Source organism: Elephas maximus, chromosome 16, assembly GCF_024166365.1.
Source record: "Elephas maximus indicus isolate mEleMax1 chromosome 16, mEleMax1 primary haplotype, whole genome shotgun sequence".
In the NCBI taxonomy this organism is placed as follows: Eukaryota; Metazoa; Chordata; class Mammalia; order Proboscidea; family Elephantidae; genus Elephas; species Elephas maximus.
This window is the reverse complement of record NC_064834.1, coordinates 43,585,786-43,605,552: the sequence shown is the minus strand read 5'-3', so window position 1 is coordinate 43,605,552 and position 19,767 is coordinate 43,585,786. Positions and strand designations below refer to the sequence as shown.

The window sequence follows — 19,767 nt, the reverse complement described above, 5'->3', positions numbered from 1 at the left end:
AGCAGTGGGTTTATGTTTGGTTACGGGAACTATCACATAAAAAAAGAAGTACTGGAAATAGACTGCTATATGAGTTTGGAGATATGGTCAGAAAGAACTTTATAAATGAGCAAACCAGCCCGGCTGGGACAACAGATATATATTTATTCAAGAAGAGAAGCAAGGCTTTAAAATGGTAGTTGGTGCTGGCCGTGAACTCCGCGTCTTAAACATAACAGGAGCATGATAAATGTTTGTTAATAATGATGAGATCACTGAAGGTCCTGAATGTCAAGCTGAAGAATTTGAACTTAATAAGCAATAAGAAAATATGGCAGGTTTTGAGCAAACGAGACAATTTTTTTAACCAGCATTTCTGCAAGATTATTCCAAGCACTGATATGTCACAAAGATTGAAAAGGGAGGACACTGTCGTTCAACAAACAGAGCATCTCCTATGTACTAGGCACTGTGGGGAAATGTGATAGGGAATACAGGCAATTTCTGTTCTCAATGAACTTTCAGCTGAACATGTGTGGTGGTGGTGAAGACTCAGAGACATGGAATAGATACATTAAAAAACTGCAATACAATGTGATATACTACAATAAAATGCACAAAGGGTTTTATGGAAACACAGAAAGGTATTGCTAACTCTGCCTGGGGCAGCTGTGCAAGGCTTCAAGTTGACATTTGAGTGGATTCTGAAGATGAGTAAGAGTTTGCCAGGTATTAAAAGGGACAAGGGGCACCTAAAGCAAAAATAACAAGATGAAAGAGCAGGATATATTCAGGGGACAATGGAGTATGGAAGAGGATGGCTTAAAGTAGGTTGTTTGGATTACAGAAATAGATTAAGGCACATTAGGATCTTAAAAATTTAAATTTTATGCTATACTGATAGTCATTGTCAGGTTTTAAAGCACATAAATGACATGAAAAAAATTTATTTAGGTTTTATGGCTGTTGGACTAAAAGAGGAATGGCCATAGCAAAGACCAAAACTTGGGAAGTTAAGATAAGTATAGGTTTGGGAAATATCAGTAGTTTAGTTTTAGATAAGTTGAGGCTGGTATTACCATATACACATAAACAGAAATGTCTACTGGGCAGCTGGAAATACGGCACTGGAAGTCTAGGGAAAAAGTCACGAATAAAAACACAGATCTGGGGGGAGGGGTCAATCCAATAGAGGTGAAAGTGAGCTAGTAAGTGGGTATACTTTTCAGAGAAGAATGATTAAGTGCTGAGAGTTGAACCTTAGGAAAGCCTCATACTTAAGGGATCGAGGAAGAAAACGTGATACATAAGGAGAGGAAAAAAAAAAAGGTAGAAATAGTACATAGAACATAATTTCAAGACGTTAAAGGGTGGTCATCTCCAACACACATATGTGACCAAGAGAAGATCATTAGGCTTCTGATTAAGAAGTTATTGGTACAGAGCGGTAGAAAAATATAGAAAATTCACATCCACAAGAAAGACCTCACTTGCTGGTCTGACAAAGACTGGAGGAAACCCTCAGACTACCACCTTCAGACACCCTGCCAACCCAGAACTGAAGCCAGTCCTGAAGTTCACCTTTTAGCCAAAGATTAGACAAGCCTACAAAACAAACAAGAACAAATGTGAGGAATGTGCTTCTTACATCAATCAAGTAAGTACATGAGATCAAATGGGCAACACCTCCCCCAAAGCAAACACGAGAAGGCACGAAGGGACAGGAAAACTGGACGAATGGAAACAGGAAACCCAGTGTGGAAAGCGGGAGTGCTGACACATTGTGGGGATTGCAACCAATGTCACAGAACAATTTGTGTATAAATTTTTGAATGAGAAACTAATCTGTGCTATAAACTTTCACCTACAGCACAATTAAAAATAAATAATTGGTGACTTTTAGTATACTTTCAGTAGAGCTAAGGGTCAGTGGTGGTTCAGTGGTAGAATTCTTGCCTTTCATGTGGGGGACCCGGATTCTATTCCCAGCTAATCCACCAACGATAGCCACCATCTGTCTGTCAGATGCTGACCAGGTTTCAGAGGAGCTTCTAGACTAAGATGGACTAGGAAGATAGGCCTGGTGATCTACTTCTGAAAATCAGTTAGTAAAAACCCTACAAATCACAATGGTCAGATCCCCAAACCAACATGGGGATGGTACAGGGCCAGGCAGCATTTCATTCTGTTGTACATGGGGTCCCTATGAGTTGGGGGCCAATTCGAGGGCAGCTAACAACAACAAGGAAAAAAGAGGAATAGATATCGAATTATAAGGAGAGGTAATAAAGGGAAAACAAGAAACTAAATGTCGTGAATAAAGGGAATGGATTAAAAAAAAGAGCAGTATGTTAATACAATGGAATATTATACAGACACTTGTTTTAATTGCTACATATCACAGAATTCAAAACAACACTAACAAAAGCAAATTGTAGATAGATATACATAGATTTTAGAAACAAAAAAATACTATTAATTAGTGTCATGGACTGAATTATGTATGGCCAAAATATGTGTCAACTTGGTTAGGCCATGATTCCCAGTATGATGTGGTTGTTCTCCATTTTGTGATTGTAATTTCATGTTAGAGAGGTTTACGGTGGGATGGTAACGCCCTTACCCAGGTCACATCCCTGATCCAATGTAAAGGGCAGTTTCCCTGGCATGTGGCCTGCACCACCTTTTATCTCTCAAGAGATAAAAAGGAAAGGGAAACAAGCTCTCTGCCAAGAAAGCAGTGCCGGGAGCAGAGTGCATCCTTTGGACCCGGGGTCCCTCTGTGGAGAAGCTCCAAGTCTGTGGGAAGATCGATGAGAAGGCCAACAGAGGAAGCCTTCCCCTGAAGCCGACACCCTGAATTTGAACTTTTAGCCTACTTTACTGTGAGAAAATAAACTTCTCTTTGTTAAAGCCATACACTTGTGGTATTTCTGTTAAAGCAGCACTAGATGACTAAGACAATTAGCATTTATGGTAAATATAACCAAACAAAAAACCCCAGTTGCCATCAAGTCAATTCCAACTCATGGTGACCTCATGTGTGTCAGAATAAACTCTGCTCCTCGAGGTTTTTGGGAAACCCTGGCAGTCTAGTGGTTAAGAGCTACAGCTGCTAACCAAAAGGGCAGAGGTTCAAATTTACCAGGCACTCCTCGGAAACTGTATGGGGCAGCTCCACTCTGTACTATAGGGTCGCTATGAGTCTGAATCGACTCGACGGCAACAGGTTTGGTTTTTTCGGTATAGGGTTTTCTATGGCTAATTTTTTTTTTTAGGTGAAAGTTTACCAGTAAATAAGTTTCCCATTCAGTAATAATAAAAGAAGGGTGTGGTAAAGCTATATTGTCTTGGTCGTTCCTCCAGTCTCATACCAGACCAATATGTCTGGTCTTTTTTATGAATTTGGATTTTGTTCTACATCTTTCTCCCACTCTGTCAGTGGCTGATTTTTTGGCAGTAGGTCACCAGTCTTTTCTTCTGAGGAGCCTCTGGGTAGACTCACACTTCCAACGTTTTGGTTAGCAGCTGAGCACATTAACTGTACCATCCACAAACTTCGGTATGTACATAAAAAAAATTTTTAAAGCATTACATAAATGAGGCTGGAAGAATGTTATTAGGTGCTGTTGAGTGGGTTCCAAGTCATAGCGACCCTATGTACAAAGAACGAAACTCTGCACAGTCCTGCGCCATCCTCACCCATTTTATGATAGTGGAGTGGGGTTGTGGAGAGGATGTGAGATGGAGGACAGGAATCAAAGGGAACTTTGTATGTAACATTTCCACTTTTCACATACACAGATAGAAGCCAATATAAATTGTTTACTATTTTTAATTCCAGGTATCAGTCTGTAATTGTTAAAACAAGATACTGACGTGAATGAGGAAAAAAAGCTAACTGACAAAGACAACATGAAATTGCTTTAATGTAAATTCAGAAATGGTTATTGTAATCTTCAGGGGGAGAGAGAATCACCAGCAACCCAAGGCTGATTCCTATGAGGTAGAAGTTAGACATACCTCCACTCTTCAACCTTTTTACCAATTCTGACGCCAGTTATCCTCCCCACAGCACTCTACTTCTCTGCTGGGTTCGAGAATTCGTTGCAGTAGCCACACAGAACTTGGACTATACCATATGTGGTTTATTATAGAAATAATAAGCTACAACTCAGGTTCAGGATCAACTTGGATATAACAAGACACAGTTTCTCAATAAGGACAGCTTCCAACCACGATAGCTCTCAGCTCCTTCTCAGCCATGCCCTCAGGCAAGCAGTACTATTAGGCCCTTCTATTGGCCATGCTAGCTTCCTCTTGGCTTCTGCCCTGCTCAGGCAACTGTTACAACTCTTTAGCTCCACCAACAAATGACTGGAGGTACCCAATTCCGCCAGCAAGCCTCCTGCCTGAAAGCGCTCAGCTCTCTCTTGCTCCATGGGTTGGCAAGCTCACTGCAGCCGCCTTGTTCTACAGCTGAGAAGCCCACTGCAGCCATCTCGTGCTGGTCTCCTGGTTCACCAGTCATATTGCTATCACCGTCTCATACCATCTTGTACCATCTCCAGTGTTACAGCTCTGTCTGCTCATTCTAGGAGGCTCTTAGTGCAGGGACCCTGGGTCTATAGCACACACTCTGTTCCCAGCTCTTCTTCTTGATGGTTGTGAAGTCCCCCTCAACCTCTGTTAGATTAGCCCTTTTATCAGCCTACTGGTCCCACCAAGACCACACGGGTTGACTAATCCCATTGGTAGGCCATAGCCACCTAATTTGCATGATTATATAAACCAATCCCCGCAAGGGTTTTAAGCACCTTATGCCTAGTAAACTGTCCAATTCCTTTACAAGACTGTGACCTAGCAAATCATTTTGGCAGAACTACAAACCTAGAGTCAAAAAGGCCATATATAAAGAGAAACCTGTCATACTGAAGTTATATAAATCAGAAGATAATATAGCATGCTCCTATCAGAGTGCGGCTTCCTTGATCTCTAAATTCCCTACAGGAATCTGGGGGAAGAATTCTAATTCATTTTGCCATTGCGGGTGGGGAGGGAGCAGATTATTCTCCCTGCTATATCCTTCCACCTAACTATTCTGGAGACACACTGGCTATATGCCTTGTCTGCTCACCAGGTGCAAGTAACTGATGCAAAACAAGCACAACAGACTTCTGAGTGTTTACTGCAGGGCTTCTAAACCAGTTCGTTTGAGTTTGAACCTCTGCTGAGAATTTGCATTTCCACCCCAAATATACTGCATCAGAACCTACACTTTAACAAGATCCCCAGGTGATTCTTAGGCGTAACTTCCTAGTTTACAGTGACATGCAGAAATAAAAGTTGTCAGAAGCAACTTTAAGCAGGTCCAGGCTTCAAATTTGAGGTCCACTCCTGCAGTTTATTAGAATATTCTTTGTCTTGTTCTCTGTACATTTTAATTCTAATTTTTAGAAATTTAAGAGAAAACAAAAAAGTAGATGATGATAGAGATTATATAATAACATACTTCTTGGTAAAGAAGTGTGGCAATGAAGGAAAAACAAACTAACCAAGGTTTAGGTAACTAATATAAACATTTACCAATATTATAATTTCAGGGCAATGATATTTGTGACCTCAGATCATTCAAGGTACTAGAAAAACCACCCTCCCCCTCCTTCTCACTATTCTCCATTGTCTACCCACAGTAACTTACAAGGTTCAAACAATAAATTTACATACAGTTGCTTATCGTTAATAAAAACGAAAGGTGATCAAAATGTATATACCAATATATATTCTTCCTGGTTACAAATACTGCAATAATGAAATGTATCAACATAAACAAGTAATTGTTAAACTAAAGTTAGTTATTTGCAAAGGATTGATAAGATGTCACTAATTTAAAAACCCTAAAAGATTTAGTATAAACTGAACATACCATTTACATTACAATTAAACATAATCTTCATTTTATTTGACAGTTTATGGAACACAAACATCACTAGAATTTAAGCTCCATAGGGGAAGTTTTTGTTATGTTCACTACTATATACCAAGGCCCTAGAATAGTACAAAACTTGCAGGCACTCAATGTTTATTAAATAAATTCAATAAATACATATGTTTAATAATTGGTTCCGTATAAAGTATATAACATTTAACCTAAAAGCAACACAACAATATATGTTATCTCATGCACGTTTCCTTAGTCTTCACAAGGATAAAACCTGTGTTAAAGAAATACACAAACACATGGGCACATTTTTGTGTTAAATTTTGTCCCTGAAAAATTGCCACCCAAAAGCCAAGTTGGGGGGAAGCAAAATTCGTGGTAAGAATTGTGGGCCCTAATAGGCCGACATATTTTTAGTCTGCTGGGCCTGTCAATGTTCTTCAAATGAACCACATGAGGAATGTTCAACTTGCATGTAGGGCCAGCCCAGTTTGTGTGTTGCTATGATGCTGAACAAGTTTTGGTGGAATTTTCAGATTAAGTCAGACTAGGAAAAACAAAGCTTGGGAATCTACTTCTGAAAATCAGCCAGTAAAAACCCTATGGACACACCACAATGGTTCGATCCCCAAACCATCATGGGGATGGCACAGGACTGGGCAGTGTTTCGTTCTCTTGTACATGCGGTCACCATGATGGCAGCTAACAACAACAAAAAACATGAAGGAGATGGGGGAAAAACTGACACACTAACTACATTAGGGTCTTAAGTATCTAATAGTATTTTGACTGCCTGACAGGAATAGTGTTTATTGCTTTGTAAAGTGCTTTCACGTGTTCTCATTTGAGACTCACAAGAGCCCTGTGAAGTAGCATATTCCCACTTTATAAATAAGGAAATGTAGCCTCAGAATTTAAGTCCAAAGTGGCACATAGCCAGTTAAGGGGCAAAATTAGAATTTCAGTATTTCCATCTCTAAAGCACAAGCTTTTCTGACTACACTATACTACCTCATCATGAAATAATCCCTTAGTGTCTAAACCAGTAGTATCAACCACATTAGAGACACCTGGAAAGCTTCTGAAACTATAGAAACCTAGGTCCCACCTTCCAGAAATTTGGTATCTAATTGTTCTTATGCAAGGCCCCAACCATCCACCCACATTTTAAAACGCTCCCCAGGCAATTCTAATGTGGAGTCAGGTTTTAACTTTGAGCATCAATGTTCATTGCAGCACTATTCACCATAGCCAAAAGGTGGAACAACCTGAATGTCCATCAATAGATGAATGTATAAACAAAATGTGGTATATGTGTATATGTATATACACACACACACAATGGACTATTACTCGCCATAAAGAGAAGCAAAGTCCTGAAAAATGCTACAACATAGATTACCCTTGAAAACATGCTCAGTGAAATAATTCAGACATAAATGGACAAATAATATAGGACCCCACTTAAATGAAATAGCTAGAATAAGCAAGTATATAGAAATCAAAGTTTATTAATAGTTACCAGGGGCAAAATGGAGGGGGAAAGAGAAGCACTGAGTATCTGTTCATGGACATGAAAAACTTGGCAACAAATACTGGTGATGGTTGCACATGATTAATGTCGTTGATGTCACCAAATTGTACATGTGAAAACTGTTGAATTGGCAAATGTTGCATTTTATACACATACATGCACATATATATTTTTACAACAATAAAGAAATTTTACAGACAAAAAAGAATCTACTTTGAAGTATGTCAAAAGGTACTGAAGATGAAGGTAAGTCAGTGTCATAGTCATCTGTTGCAATAACTGAAACCCGAATTTACTAGTTTTTGTTGGGAGGTTTTAAACACTTCACTAGCACTATCAGGCTTCTTTTTATTTTTAAGGAAATATCCAAAAAGCATATGGACACAAGAACTTTTCTAAAAGTTACCATCATAAAAATGAAAGCAGCAGACCCTCAGGGGAGGGGAAAAGAAAACTATTACAAAATACCCTATGTCAAAATAGGGTCCTATTGATTGGAATTGGCAATGGCAGGAAGCAACCTCCTCTGGGCATATTTCAGTAGTCCTCATACAAAGCACTGGTGATGCAGTGGTTAAGAGCCGGGCTGCTAACCAAAAGGTCGGCAGTTCAAATCTACCTACCAGCTGTTTTTGGAAACCCAGGGGGCAGTTCTACTCTGTTCTACAGGGTTGCTCTGAGTCAGAATCCACTCCACGGTACTGGGTATGGTTTTTTGACACGCACATGAAAGGAGCCCTGGTGGTGCAATGGTTAAGCATTCAGCTGCTAACAGAAAGGTCAGTGGTTCGAGCCCACCAGTGGCTACGCAGGAGAAAAGACTGTTCATGTAAAAATTTCTACCTAGGAAACCCTATAGGAAAGTTGTACTCTGTCCTAGAGGGTCACTGCGTAGGAATCAACTACACACCACACAACAAACACATATAGGAGTCTATGGGTGGTGCAAACAGTTGATACACTCAGCTGCTATCCAAAAGTTCACACAGCAAGACCCTGAAAGAAAGGCCTGGCGATCTACTTCCAAAAAAAATCAGCCATTGAAAACCCTATTGAGCACAGTTCTGCGCTGACACAAATGGGGTTGCCGTGAGCTGGTGCTGACATGACAGCGACTGTTAGTTTTTTTAAAAAAATACTATTTGCCCGGCTACAACCAATGACTGCCCTGATAGGGAACACAACAGAGAACTCCTGAGGGAGCAGGAGAGCAGTGGGAGGCAGACCTCAAATTTCCATAAAAAGACCAGACTTAATGGTCTGACTGAGACTAGAAGGACCCCAGAGGTCATGGTCCCCAGACCTTCTGTTAGCCCAAGACAGAAACTATTCCTAAAGCCAACTCTTCAGACAGGGACTGGACTGGACTATGGGATAGAAAATGATACTGGTGAAGAATGAGCTTCTTGGATCAAGTAGATGCATGAGACTATGTGGGCAGCTCCTGTTTGGAGAGGAGATGAGAGGGCAGAGGGGGTCAGAAGCTGGCCAAATGGACATGAAAATAAAGAGTGGAGGGAAGGAGTATGCTGTCTCACTAGAGGGAGAGCAACGAGGAGCATATAGCAAGGCGTATGTTAAGTTTTTGTATGAGAGACTGACTTGGTTTGTAAACTTTCACTTAAAGCACGATAAAAATTAAAAAAATATATTATTTGCCATTATACCAAATTATAATAGAAGGAAAATCCAGTAAACTGAGAAACAAACTAATGCATTTATTCATACCACACTTACTACCTGCTGAGTACCAGGCTATGCTCTAGAACTCAAGGTAAACAATGATAAGTAAGTTTCTGTCTTCTAGGAATGTGTAAACTACATACACAAGGAAGAGGTAGTCAATACAATTTCAGACTGCTAATCTGAAACAATCGACTCAACGGCACTGGGTTGGGTTAATCTGAAACAAGGGTTGAATTAACCACTGATCACCCCAACTGGAAAAAAGTTAATGACATGGTTTCTATCAACTTAGGCGTCTCAAAAATCTAAACGGCAAAAGAAATATCCATGTCATTTGGGTGCAGGTGTACTCTTGGGTGATGTATGTTCTGGGTGTGGCAGACCCACACAGCATTTTAATGGGTATGATCTCAACTAAGGGAAGCCCTTCTTTTAAACATCTTACAGTTGGAACTTAGTATAAAGAGCTGTACCACCTGCTGAATAGAGTGGCAAGTGATGTCCATTCAGAGTAGTAAGCAACCACAAACATTATGCATTAGCCTGTACAACTGGCTATATACCAGGAAGACCTGGCTAGGGAAAACTGGATTATGAGTCTCCAAAAAGTCACGGTAGAGCCCATGGACTAAAATTTGAACAGCAGAGGGCGGTGCAGCCGGCTACACAAGAAAAGTTTTAAGGACTGGAGCCCCCCAAAACAGGCAACTTGCTTCAGGATAGGCTGAAAGTTCCTCAGTGAACTCAACGAATCGGATAAGTGTACTAATCGGTCAGCGGTGGGATTCATGTATCTGCTTCCATAACCTCTATTCTGGATTCACCGTTAAAGCTCCCTTGCAGATACTCTGACTTTACACTTTGGGAGTGGGAATGGCGAGTTGGAGGAGAAATGCTTATCCTTGCTTGTTGGAATAAGTCCTTAAATTGTAGGAGGGTCATTCCCCTGAAAGATAATCTGGTCCTTCTTGCCAGTGACATCGCTGACAAACACGTTGCAACACAGTTGGAGGAGGGGAGTTGCAAGGAAAAAAAAAAAAAAAAAAAACAGAAATTCTCTGGGTTAACTTGAGCTCCTCTCATTTCAAAGCGGCCTTCCCACAAAAGCAGACGCCGCTCCTTAACTGAGCTTCGCCCTAAGTCTAGGAACCGAGGCCGCCCGCTCTGTCCTCACGCGAGTATGAGCTTCCAACTTTCTGCCCCTGACACGGCCCCTCGGCCGTGGAACTCCTCCCGGCACGCCAGGCTCTTCTCACCAAGAGCCTCGAGGCCGGGCGCGGGCGGAGCCCGAGCGACGGTCCGCCTCTCCCGTTCTCCCTCAAAGCCCGTACCTGTCCAGCATCTGCTGCAGGGCTTGGTCCGGCATCTTCAGCGAGCCGGAGCACTCTGCCCTCCCAAGTGGACCCGGTCAAGGCCGGGCCCAGGCACAATAGCACTGAGAGGCGGCGGCGACAAAGTAGGCCTCAGTCCGGTGGCAGCCGCGAACCCGCCACCCAGCCTTCCGGGGCGGCTCCGCGAACCCGGCAGAGGCGGTGCGCGGCCTGCGAGCGTCCGAAGGCGGCGGTGAGGAGCGAGGAGGAGGAGACTGGGGCAAGGAAGCGGAGATCGCGGCCCGGGTTCCTACCCGTCGGCCCGAGGTTCCGGTCCATGGACCGCGGGTGCCGAGTCGCTGCCGGCGGAGGAGCTACCTCTGTGAGGTAAGAGTCACCGCCTCCGTGCGCGCCGGGGTCACGACGCAGGGCGGCCCAGAGCAGCCTGGGAGATGTAGTCCTCGGACCGTCCCCGCTAGAGGCTGCACAGCCCGCCCCGACCACCGCCGCCGCGCCCGCTGCCGCCCGGCCGGCGCCCTCCGGTTTCCTTCCTTCAGGAGGAAAAATGTCCTTCGGGCCGCTTTCCAAGAAGCAGCAGGATGTGTCGCTCCACTGTCAGTAGCAACAAGGTCAGCCCTCCCTGCCTGTTTCTTTTCCCCGCACCTCTTGCCCTCAGGTGGGATCGAGCCAGGTGAGGAGAGGGAGCTGGAAGGGCCATTCCTCGCCAGAGTCCACAGCCCCAGCCCCTGCGTCTGGGCGGGCCATGGCTGGGAAGGGGTAGCAGAAGTCCCTTCTGAAGCTGGGGCCAGCCTCTCCCTTTCTGAACCCATTTTGGGGAGTTACACAACCCCCAGGAGGGTCGGATGCTCTGATGCGTGAGGTTATTCTTGGGGGTTCGGTGGGTAGGGGCTGCCTTGACCAGATGGTTTCCAGCCGAGCCTCTCAGAGTGCGTTGGGGCGGAGGTGGGAATAAAAAGATTATTCTCTCTCTTTCAAGGAACCTTCTAAAATGTGCCTGGGCTTTCAGGGCTCGCCGATAGTCTCCAAATGGAACATGTTCGTGAATAAACAGCTCTTGCTTACTCAGCTGTGGGTTGTCAGGGATGTTTGCTTCTCTCTGCTGCTGGCCACTGTTAACCATTTCTAGTCGCCTTGACACCTCCAAGCAGGTGGATAGGCAGAATTAAAAAAAAAAAATCATAAATCACTCGTTGGGTCATTTCTCTGACGCTCTAGGAATAGCTTTGGCGGGAGGAGAGAGCTTTGGCTAAAACGAGTGCGTATTTTGGATGACCTGTGGCGTTCTCTACTGCTTGTGCTTGGTAGGACGTCTGATGGTTTTCCCTTGATTATGCTTAATTTCCCCAGCAAGATGGTTGATTTTACCTTAAATTAAATTTTTTTTTAACTCTTGTTTATGTAGGATTTTACACTCAGCTCTTAATTCTCTCTTCAAAGTCCACTCCCTGGATATATTTGAACTAGAATGTACATTGCCAGAAAAAACGGACAAACATGCAACGAGAGGTTTAGCTGGCCTCCAATTTCCGAAATAGCTTTTATCAGAGGTTTTGGGGAAATTTATGTAACTAGTTATAATTAACGATCCACCTTTTTCTCATGAAATGAGAAACAGGCCCCCACTAGGGAAGGAAAATGTGTAGTTTAAACAGGGTGTCTAATATTTTCACCTCCTGTTTGTTGCTTTTTGTACTGTGTAAGCCTGCCCTCACTGTGTATTTCTCTCTTAAGTAATCATCAGCCAATAGATGGATATATCCATCCCGCTTAAGAATTTGATCTTAGCATGTTGATTAGACTGCTGCAAACTCCATTTAGTTTTATGATTTACACTAGAAGGAATTCTCACCTCATCTTAGAATTCCTATTCTAATATTAGATTTTATATCAGGCTTTTTATAAGAAACCAGTTTCTTGGCTGTCAAAAACCCTTTGAAATAAAAAAAAAAAAATTTTTTTTTTTCTGTTATTCATCTTAAAATTAGCACCTGACCCAGAAATTCCACTCCTGGGTATACCCGAGAGAAGTGAAAACATATGTCCAGACAAAGACTTGTATATGAATGTTCATAGCAACATTTTTCAGAATAAAAAGTGGAAACAACTCAGATATTCATCAATTGATAAATAGATAAACCAAATATATCCATACAATAGAGTATTATTAGGCAATAAAAAGGAATAAGGTGAATGCCTGGGTGAACCTTGAGAAAACATTATGCTTAATAAAAAGTGCTAGTTACAAAAGACCACATTTTTTTTAATTCCCTTTATATGAATTGTCTAGAATAGGCAAATCCATAGAGACACATTTTTTTTTTTATAGGGACACAAAGTAGTTTAGTGGTTGCCGAGGGCTGGAGGAGTTGGGGGAAAATGAGGAGTGACTGCTAATATGTACAAAATGGTGGTATGTGTGGTTAGAGGTAACTCAAATACATCCTAAGTAGAGAACTACTTGTACTTGAAATGAGTGAATTTCATGATAATGTAAATTACATGTCAATGTTAGAAACCCTGATGGCATAGTGGTTTAGAGCTATGGCTGCTAACCAAAAGGTCGGCAGTACGAATCCACCAGGTGCTCCTTGGAAACCGTACGGGGTAGTCCTACACTGTCCTACAGGGTCCCTATGTGTTGGAATCGACTGAACGGCAACAGGTTGTTTTTATTTTTTTTTAAGCTGTTAAAAAAAAAGTAACATATAGATTGAGAATTCCTTATTGTCAAACTTTCTTTTTTTAAGTAGTCCTCAACTTACCATGAGGTTCCCTTTGACAACTCTGTTGTAAGTCAGTTCTGACGTAAGTCAAATACCTTATTTATTTTTGTTAGTTTTCATCATTACCTTTTTTTAAAATCAGTATCTTTTAAGTCCAATCTATTTGTCTTTGGAGGTTGGAAACATTACGTATAAACTTAGATATATTTTAATACATAACATACATAAAAAATACACAAGTCATAAAAATTCCAACAAAGAAGAAGAGTTGGATGACTTTGGCAGTAACAGCTCCACTTGTGGAAGGTTCTGGATCATCTCGATTATCCCTGGGAATGGGGATGGCATTTATCTTAGTTTTCTAGTGCTGCTATAACAGAAATACCACAAGTGGATGGATTTAATGAACAGAAATTTATTTTCTCACAGTTTAGTAGGCTAAAAGTCTGAATTCAGTGCATCAGCTCCTGGGGAGGGCTTTCTTTCTCTGTTGGCTCTGCAGGAAGGTCCTTCTGATCAATCTTGCCCTGGACTAGGAGCTTCTCCGCACAGGAACCTCAGGTCCAAAGGACATGCTCTGCTCCCAGTACTGCTTTCTTGATGGTATGACTTCCTTATGCCTCTCTGCTTGCTTCTTTCTTTTATATCTCAAAAGAGATTGGCTTAAGACACTATCCAGTCTTGTAGATCTCATATGTATAACTGCCACTAATCCATCTTATTAACGTCATAGTGATAGGATTTACAACACATAGGGAAATCACATCAGATGACAAAATAGTAGGCAATCATACAATACTGGCAATCACGACCTAGCCAAGTTGACAGATGTTTTGGGGGGGGACACAATTCAATCCATGACAGTATTTCTAATCAGAAAATTAGTGAGAGTTGTCTGTACAGTCCTTTTCTTTTTTTCTTCATGTATTTTACCGTCACATCTCACTGCTTCCTGAATCTGCCTATCAACTTTGGCAAGGCAATCAGCATTTAGGTCCATGTTTTCAAGCAACTGAAGCCCCAGATTTAGTTTAGAGAAAAACTTCAGCTGATCCTTTCATTGTAAAATTTTTTGACAATTTCTCTCCTTCCTCGTCCTTAATATTTTTTTTTTTCAGCATTTCTTTCCTCTTCAAAATCCATTAAGTCCTGATCTATCAGTTCCCCTTCTTCATGATCTATGAGCTGTTCCACGTTGGTGATATCAAATTACATGCTGCAACATTGTACGTAGTATATATTACTAAGCATAAGATGTACCAAAAAGAAAAACAGATGGTTGTAGGTATGGTTTGACTTATCTCGAATATATTGTAAGTCGGGGACTACCTGTCTGGGCAAAGCTTATAACTGATAAAACTCATGAAATAAATTAATTTTTACATTTCAAATAGGTGACACATGTAGCTTGAATTTCAATATTGTCTGTTAACTTTGTTTTCTGTGGCTTTTCTTTTATTTTCAAATAAAACTCAGAGTAGTTGGAATTATAATTTACTCACTGATTTTGAAGGAAAAATTTTCTTAATTACTTAGTCTGACCAAAAAAACAAACAAAAAGTTGAAATGCATTCCTGCGTTTTATGTATAGTTAGAGGCTTATGCTAAATGATACTCAACCAAAGGAGTAAATGACTTAGCTGATTTTTCTTTCTTTGGAGATGTATTTTGAAATGTAAAATAATTTACTGAAATACTTAAAGATTTTCCCAGCTTCAGGGGACAAAAACAGGAGTTGACAATGTAGGTAGTTACCATAGAGTTACAGGATATATTAATAATTTTGTAATGGATTTTTTTTTAAATGGATTTAGAAATATGTGAGTATGGAATTTCTCTAATTATGTCAGGAAATTTTAAATACTGCATTATTTTAATGTTTTTCCACCAAACTTGTTTTGAACTGTCATGTGCTCAAAAGAGACCCTAGAGGTATTCCATAGAGAAGTGCTGTAATATATTCAGGTGCTCTCCAAGGAGAACTGAAAATTGCCAAATTTGGTGATAAATTTCAGGCTGAGTTCACACTGCAGGCCATGGAAAGTTTTTTATTAATTCATTTAGCATATGGTAACAGAGGATTTATGATGTGCATGAGCATTGCAGTAGCAAATTGAACTATACCAAAAACAAACCCACTGCTGTCGAGTCAAGTCCCACTCATAGTCGACCCTATAAGACAGAGTAGAACTGCCCCATAGAGTTTCCAAGGAGCACCTGGCGGATTTGAACTGCTGACCCTTTGGTTAGCAGCCGTAGCACTTAACCACTACGCCACCAGAGTTCCCAATATAAATGCCCTTAAAAAACAACAAACCCATTGCTGTCAAGTCAGTTCCGACACATGACAGCCCCATATGTTACAGTGTAGAACTGCTCCATAGGATTTTCTTGGCTGTAATCTTTACAGAAGCATATAGCCAGGTCTTTTTCCTGCAGAGCCACTGAGTGGGTTCAAACTCTCAACCTTTTGGTTGGCAGTTGAGTGCTAAATCATTTGAGCCACTAGAGTTCCTTATAACTGCCCTTTAAGAGCATTCAATTTAAGCTACCTGGGAATGGTTGTATTTAGAAAACTAAAGGTATTTATAAATGAAATAATATAACGATACGTAGTAGTATATGATGAAGCACCAAATGAATGGTGTAGAAGTACAAAGTAATGTAGAAGTTTAGAGGAGATTTCTGAGGGCTGGCATGTTAAAGAGAGCTTTATGAAACATGGGGAGCTTAGGCTTCACCTTGTAGCAAGAGGAGGAATTACGTACGTGAAGAGGTGGAGAAGTATCTTGGGCAAGATAAGGATGAACAGATGTAGAGAGAGGAGTTAACCTCTGTAACTGGAGCTGTAAGCCTTTATTGATAAGGGTAGAAAATATGGTTGGTAGGTTAAGTAGGGAACCTTGAATTTATTAACTCATTCAATAAGTACTTGTTGAGCATATGTGACAGGCACTAAGCTAGGGACTAGGGACACAGTGATGAGTAAAAACAAGCACAGTCCCTACCTTTGTTGGGTTTACAGCTTATAGTGGGAGAGAGATAATGACACAAATTTAAAAAATTACAACTGTGGAAACGGTATTATGAGAGATTATAATTAGGGATTTGACCTAAAGCGAGAGGTCAGAGAAAGTTTCTCAAGGAAGTGTCCATTGTACTGAGGCCGAAGGAAGAACAGGAGTTAACTAGATAAAGGGAGAAGGGAAGAGCATCCAGACTAAAAAAACAGAGTGTGCAAATTCCCTGTGAAGGAAAGCCCTGTGATGAATAGGAGGAACCGAAACAAAGAAGAGAGCTTGGTGCAAGATGAGACCAACAAGGTGGATTAAGTAACGAAGTACGAAGAGCTCTGTAGGCCAATTTATGGAATTTTGCCCTCACCCTAGGAAAGAAGGAAGCTGCTTGGGATAGGGTGGATTGGTGTGGCTTAGGCATAAGAAATATACTCCATTCCATAGGGAATGCAAGTCAACTTGTAGTGATTCCTAAACCTGATGTGATTTAGAGAATTGCCCTGGAAATTCTGATCCCTGTGCCCTGTAATGATGCCCAATTAGCAATCTTTTTAACAAGCTCCCTAAGTGATTATTAGACCAATGTTAGAGAATCTCTACAAAAATTCTACATTGGTTGAGAGCTTCAGCCCTAGAATTACAGCTTAAGTTTGAGTCCTAGCATTGCCACCGAGAAGGTTGGCAACCTTGGGTAGGTTACTGAATCTCTTTAAACCAGTTTCTTCATCTCTGGGAGACTTACAGAACTTACATCATTGTGTTCCTGGGAAGAATGGATGAGAAAATTTATTTAAATTGTTCAGCACAATGCTGGGCACATGGTAAAATCTCCTTTGTTGTTAGTTCTTAATTATTATTACTAAAGATTTTTGAGTAAAGGTGGGACATAACAAGAGTGATTTAGGGAGATCATCCTTGTTGAAAAGCAAAGATGTCACCGTGAAGACTAAGGTGTGCCTGACCCAAGCCATGGTATTTTCAATCGCATCATATGCATGTGAAAGCTGGACAATGAATAAGGGGGACTGAAGAAGAATTGACACCTTTGAATTGTGGTGTTGGTGAAGAATATTGAATATACCATGGACTTCCAAAAGAATGAACAAATTTGTCTTGGAAGGAACGCAGCCAGAATGCTCCTTAGAACCAAGGATGGTGAGACTGCGTCTTACATACTTCAGTCATGTTGTTAGGAGGGGTCAGTCCCTGGAGAAGGACATCATGGTTGGCAAAGCACAGGGTCAGCGGAAAAAAGGAAAACCCTCAACGAGGTGAATTGACATAGTGGCTTCAACAATGAGCTGAAGCATAACAATGACTGTAAGGATGGCACAGGACTGGGCAGTGCTTCGTTCTGTTGTGCGTAGGGTTGCTATGAGTCGGAACCGACTCGACAGCACCTAACAACAACAACAGCAACATCCTTGGAGTGATATGCAGGATAGGTTGGAAATAGAGAACAGTTAGGACTGGGGTAGGCCTAAGAACCTGGCCATGGTCTAAAACCATTTTCAGAGCTTTACTTTAACATGAATATAAATTATTTTAAGGTCCTTAAAAAAAAAAAAAGTTGCCATCAAGTCAATACGACTCATAGCGACCCTATAGGACAGAGTAGAACTAACCCATAGGGTTTCCAAGGAGCACTTGGTGGATTGAACTGCTGACCTTTTGGTTAGCAGCTGTAGTTCTTAACCATTAGGCCACCAGGGTTTCCTTAAGATCCTCAGATAGGCTAAATAGTTTTCAGGTAGATAATGTGCCTGGGCCTCTGTAATGGGCCTTTGTGGGGAGACTTTGGTCCCCAGAATACCTTTTAGTGGCTCAGCAGCTACAGAATTACTTTGAGTTGGCTTTGTTTTCTCAATTCTAGACAGAGACATCACTGGCTACTTATAGAAGACGGTCTAAAACCTATCTATCTACATTTGCTATTCAGAGAATGGAGTCTTTTCAGTTCATATCTGCTTGAATGGAGTAGGTATTTACAAAGGGTAAATAATTTAACATATAATCATGTAATCATACATGTAATTGGCTGTCTCATTAATGTGGTAAAGACGCATTAGTTTTCATTATCCTTGCATAAATTCATTCCTCTGTCTGTGGTTTGTGTCCTTAGGAATATGCAGTGTGACAGGGTAGGTAAAATTCGCGGAATAACATGCCACATCTTCCTTCCTGTGGCTTGTTCCTGGAGTATCAATTTTATGAGGAAACAGTGTATAAAGAATTATTTTCCTTTTTAAATAAACATGGATTTGACAGAGCAGCAGTTCTCAAAGTGTAGTCTGCAGATTCTTGGGTCTCCCCAAGACTCTTTCCAGGACATCTGGAAATCAAGATTATTTTCATAATAATGTTGTTAGTTGTTGTTGAGTTGGCTCCAACTCATGCTGATCTTATGTATAACAGAACAAAATGTTGCCCAGTCCTGTGCCATCTTCACGAACATTGGTATGTTTGAGTCCATTGTCATGGCTAATGTGTCTAAGCATTTGTGCTTTTTCCACTGCATTGACATTTACGCTGATGTTATAAGCAACAGTTGATAAAACTGCTGGCACCTGAGCACCATACAAAGTAATGGCACCAAAGTGTATTCACTAGTAACATATTCTTCACCATTTTGCACATACAGAAAAAAAAAAGCCAGTTTCACTAAGCAGTAAAAAAATACCCATTTTATTAAATCTTGACCCTTGGATACAATATTTTTAACATTCTGTGTGATGAAATGGGAAATGTGCACTCTTCTGTTGCATCCAAAGTATGAAGGCTGTCTTAAGGAAAAGCACTTAAGCAATTGGAATGCGGGTGAACTCACTGCTTTTTCATTGCACACCATTTTCATCTGGACAATCAAAATTAAAAACTTGTGCTGCAAAGGACATTATCAAGAAAGTGAAAAGACTGGGAAAATTCTTGCAAATCGTATATTCGTTAAGGGACTTGTGTCTAGAATATGTAAAGGATTATCATACTTCAATAATAGACAAATAATACAATCTGAAAAATAGACAAAGGATCTGAATAGACATTTCTCCAAAGAAGACATACAAATGTCCAGTAAATACATGAAAATATGCTCACCATCATTAGCCATCGGGGAAAAGCAAATCAAAACCACGATGAGATGCCACTTCACTCCCGCTAGGATGGCTATAATCAAAAGGACAGATAATAAATATTGGAGAGGTCGTGAAGAAATTGGAGCTCTGATACTCTACTGGTGGGAATGGAAAATGGTGCGGCCACTTTGGAAAACAGTCTGGCAGTTCCTCAAAAAGTTAGAGTTGCCCTATGATCCAGCAGTTCTACTCCCAGGTATGTACCTAAGAGAAATGAAAACATATGTGCACACAAAAACTTGTACAGGAATGCTTATAAGATCAACATTCATAATCGTGAAAAATGGAAACAACTCAAAAGTCCATCAAGTGATGAATGGATAAATAAAATGTGGAATATGGAATGTTATTGGCAAAAAAAAAAAAAAAAAAAAGAAATGAAGTACTGATACACCATAAATGAAACTTGAAAACATTATGCTTTG

At 40.8% G+C, this 19,767-nt stretch overlaps 2 protein-coding genes across 3 annotated transcripts in view; one reads left to right on the top strand and one right to left on the bottom strand.

Moving 5' to 3' along the window:
• MARCHF5 (membrane associated ring-CH-type finger 5) overlaps positions 1 to 10,562 on the bottom strand; it is a 57,900-nt gene extending 47,338 nt beyond the window's left edge. Inside the window, exon 1 of the mRNA XM_049855732.1 lies at positions 10,472 to 10,562. Within this exon, the coding sequence (XP_049711689.1) occupies positions 10,472 to 10,506 (35 nt within the window). The 5' untranslated portion in view covers positions 10,507 to 10,562. The remainder of the gene's footprint in view (positions 1 to 10,471) is intronic.
• Positions 10,563 to 10,746: 184 nt separating this feature from the next.
• CPEB3 (cytoplasmic polyadenylation element binding protein 3) overlaps positions 10,747 to 19,767 on the top strand; it is a 219,743-nt gene continuing 210,722 nt past the window's right edge. Inside the window, exon 1 of one of the 2 annotated variants that reach the window (XM_049855725.1) lies at positions 10,747 to 10,837. The gene's annotated coding sequence lies outside the window, so the exon portion shown is untranslated. The other variant, XM_049855724.1, reaches the window with a different exon arrangement.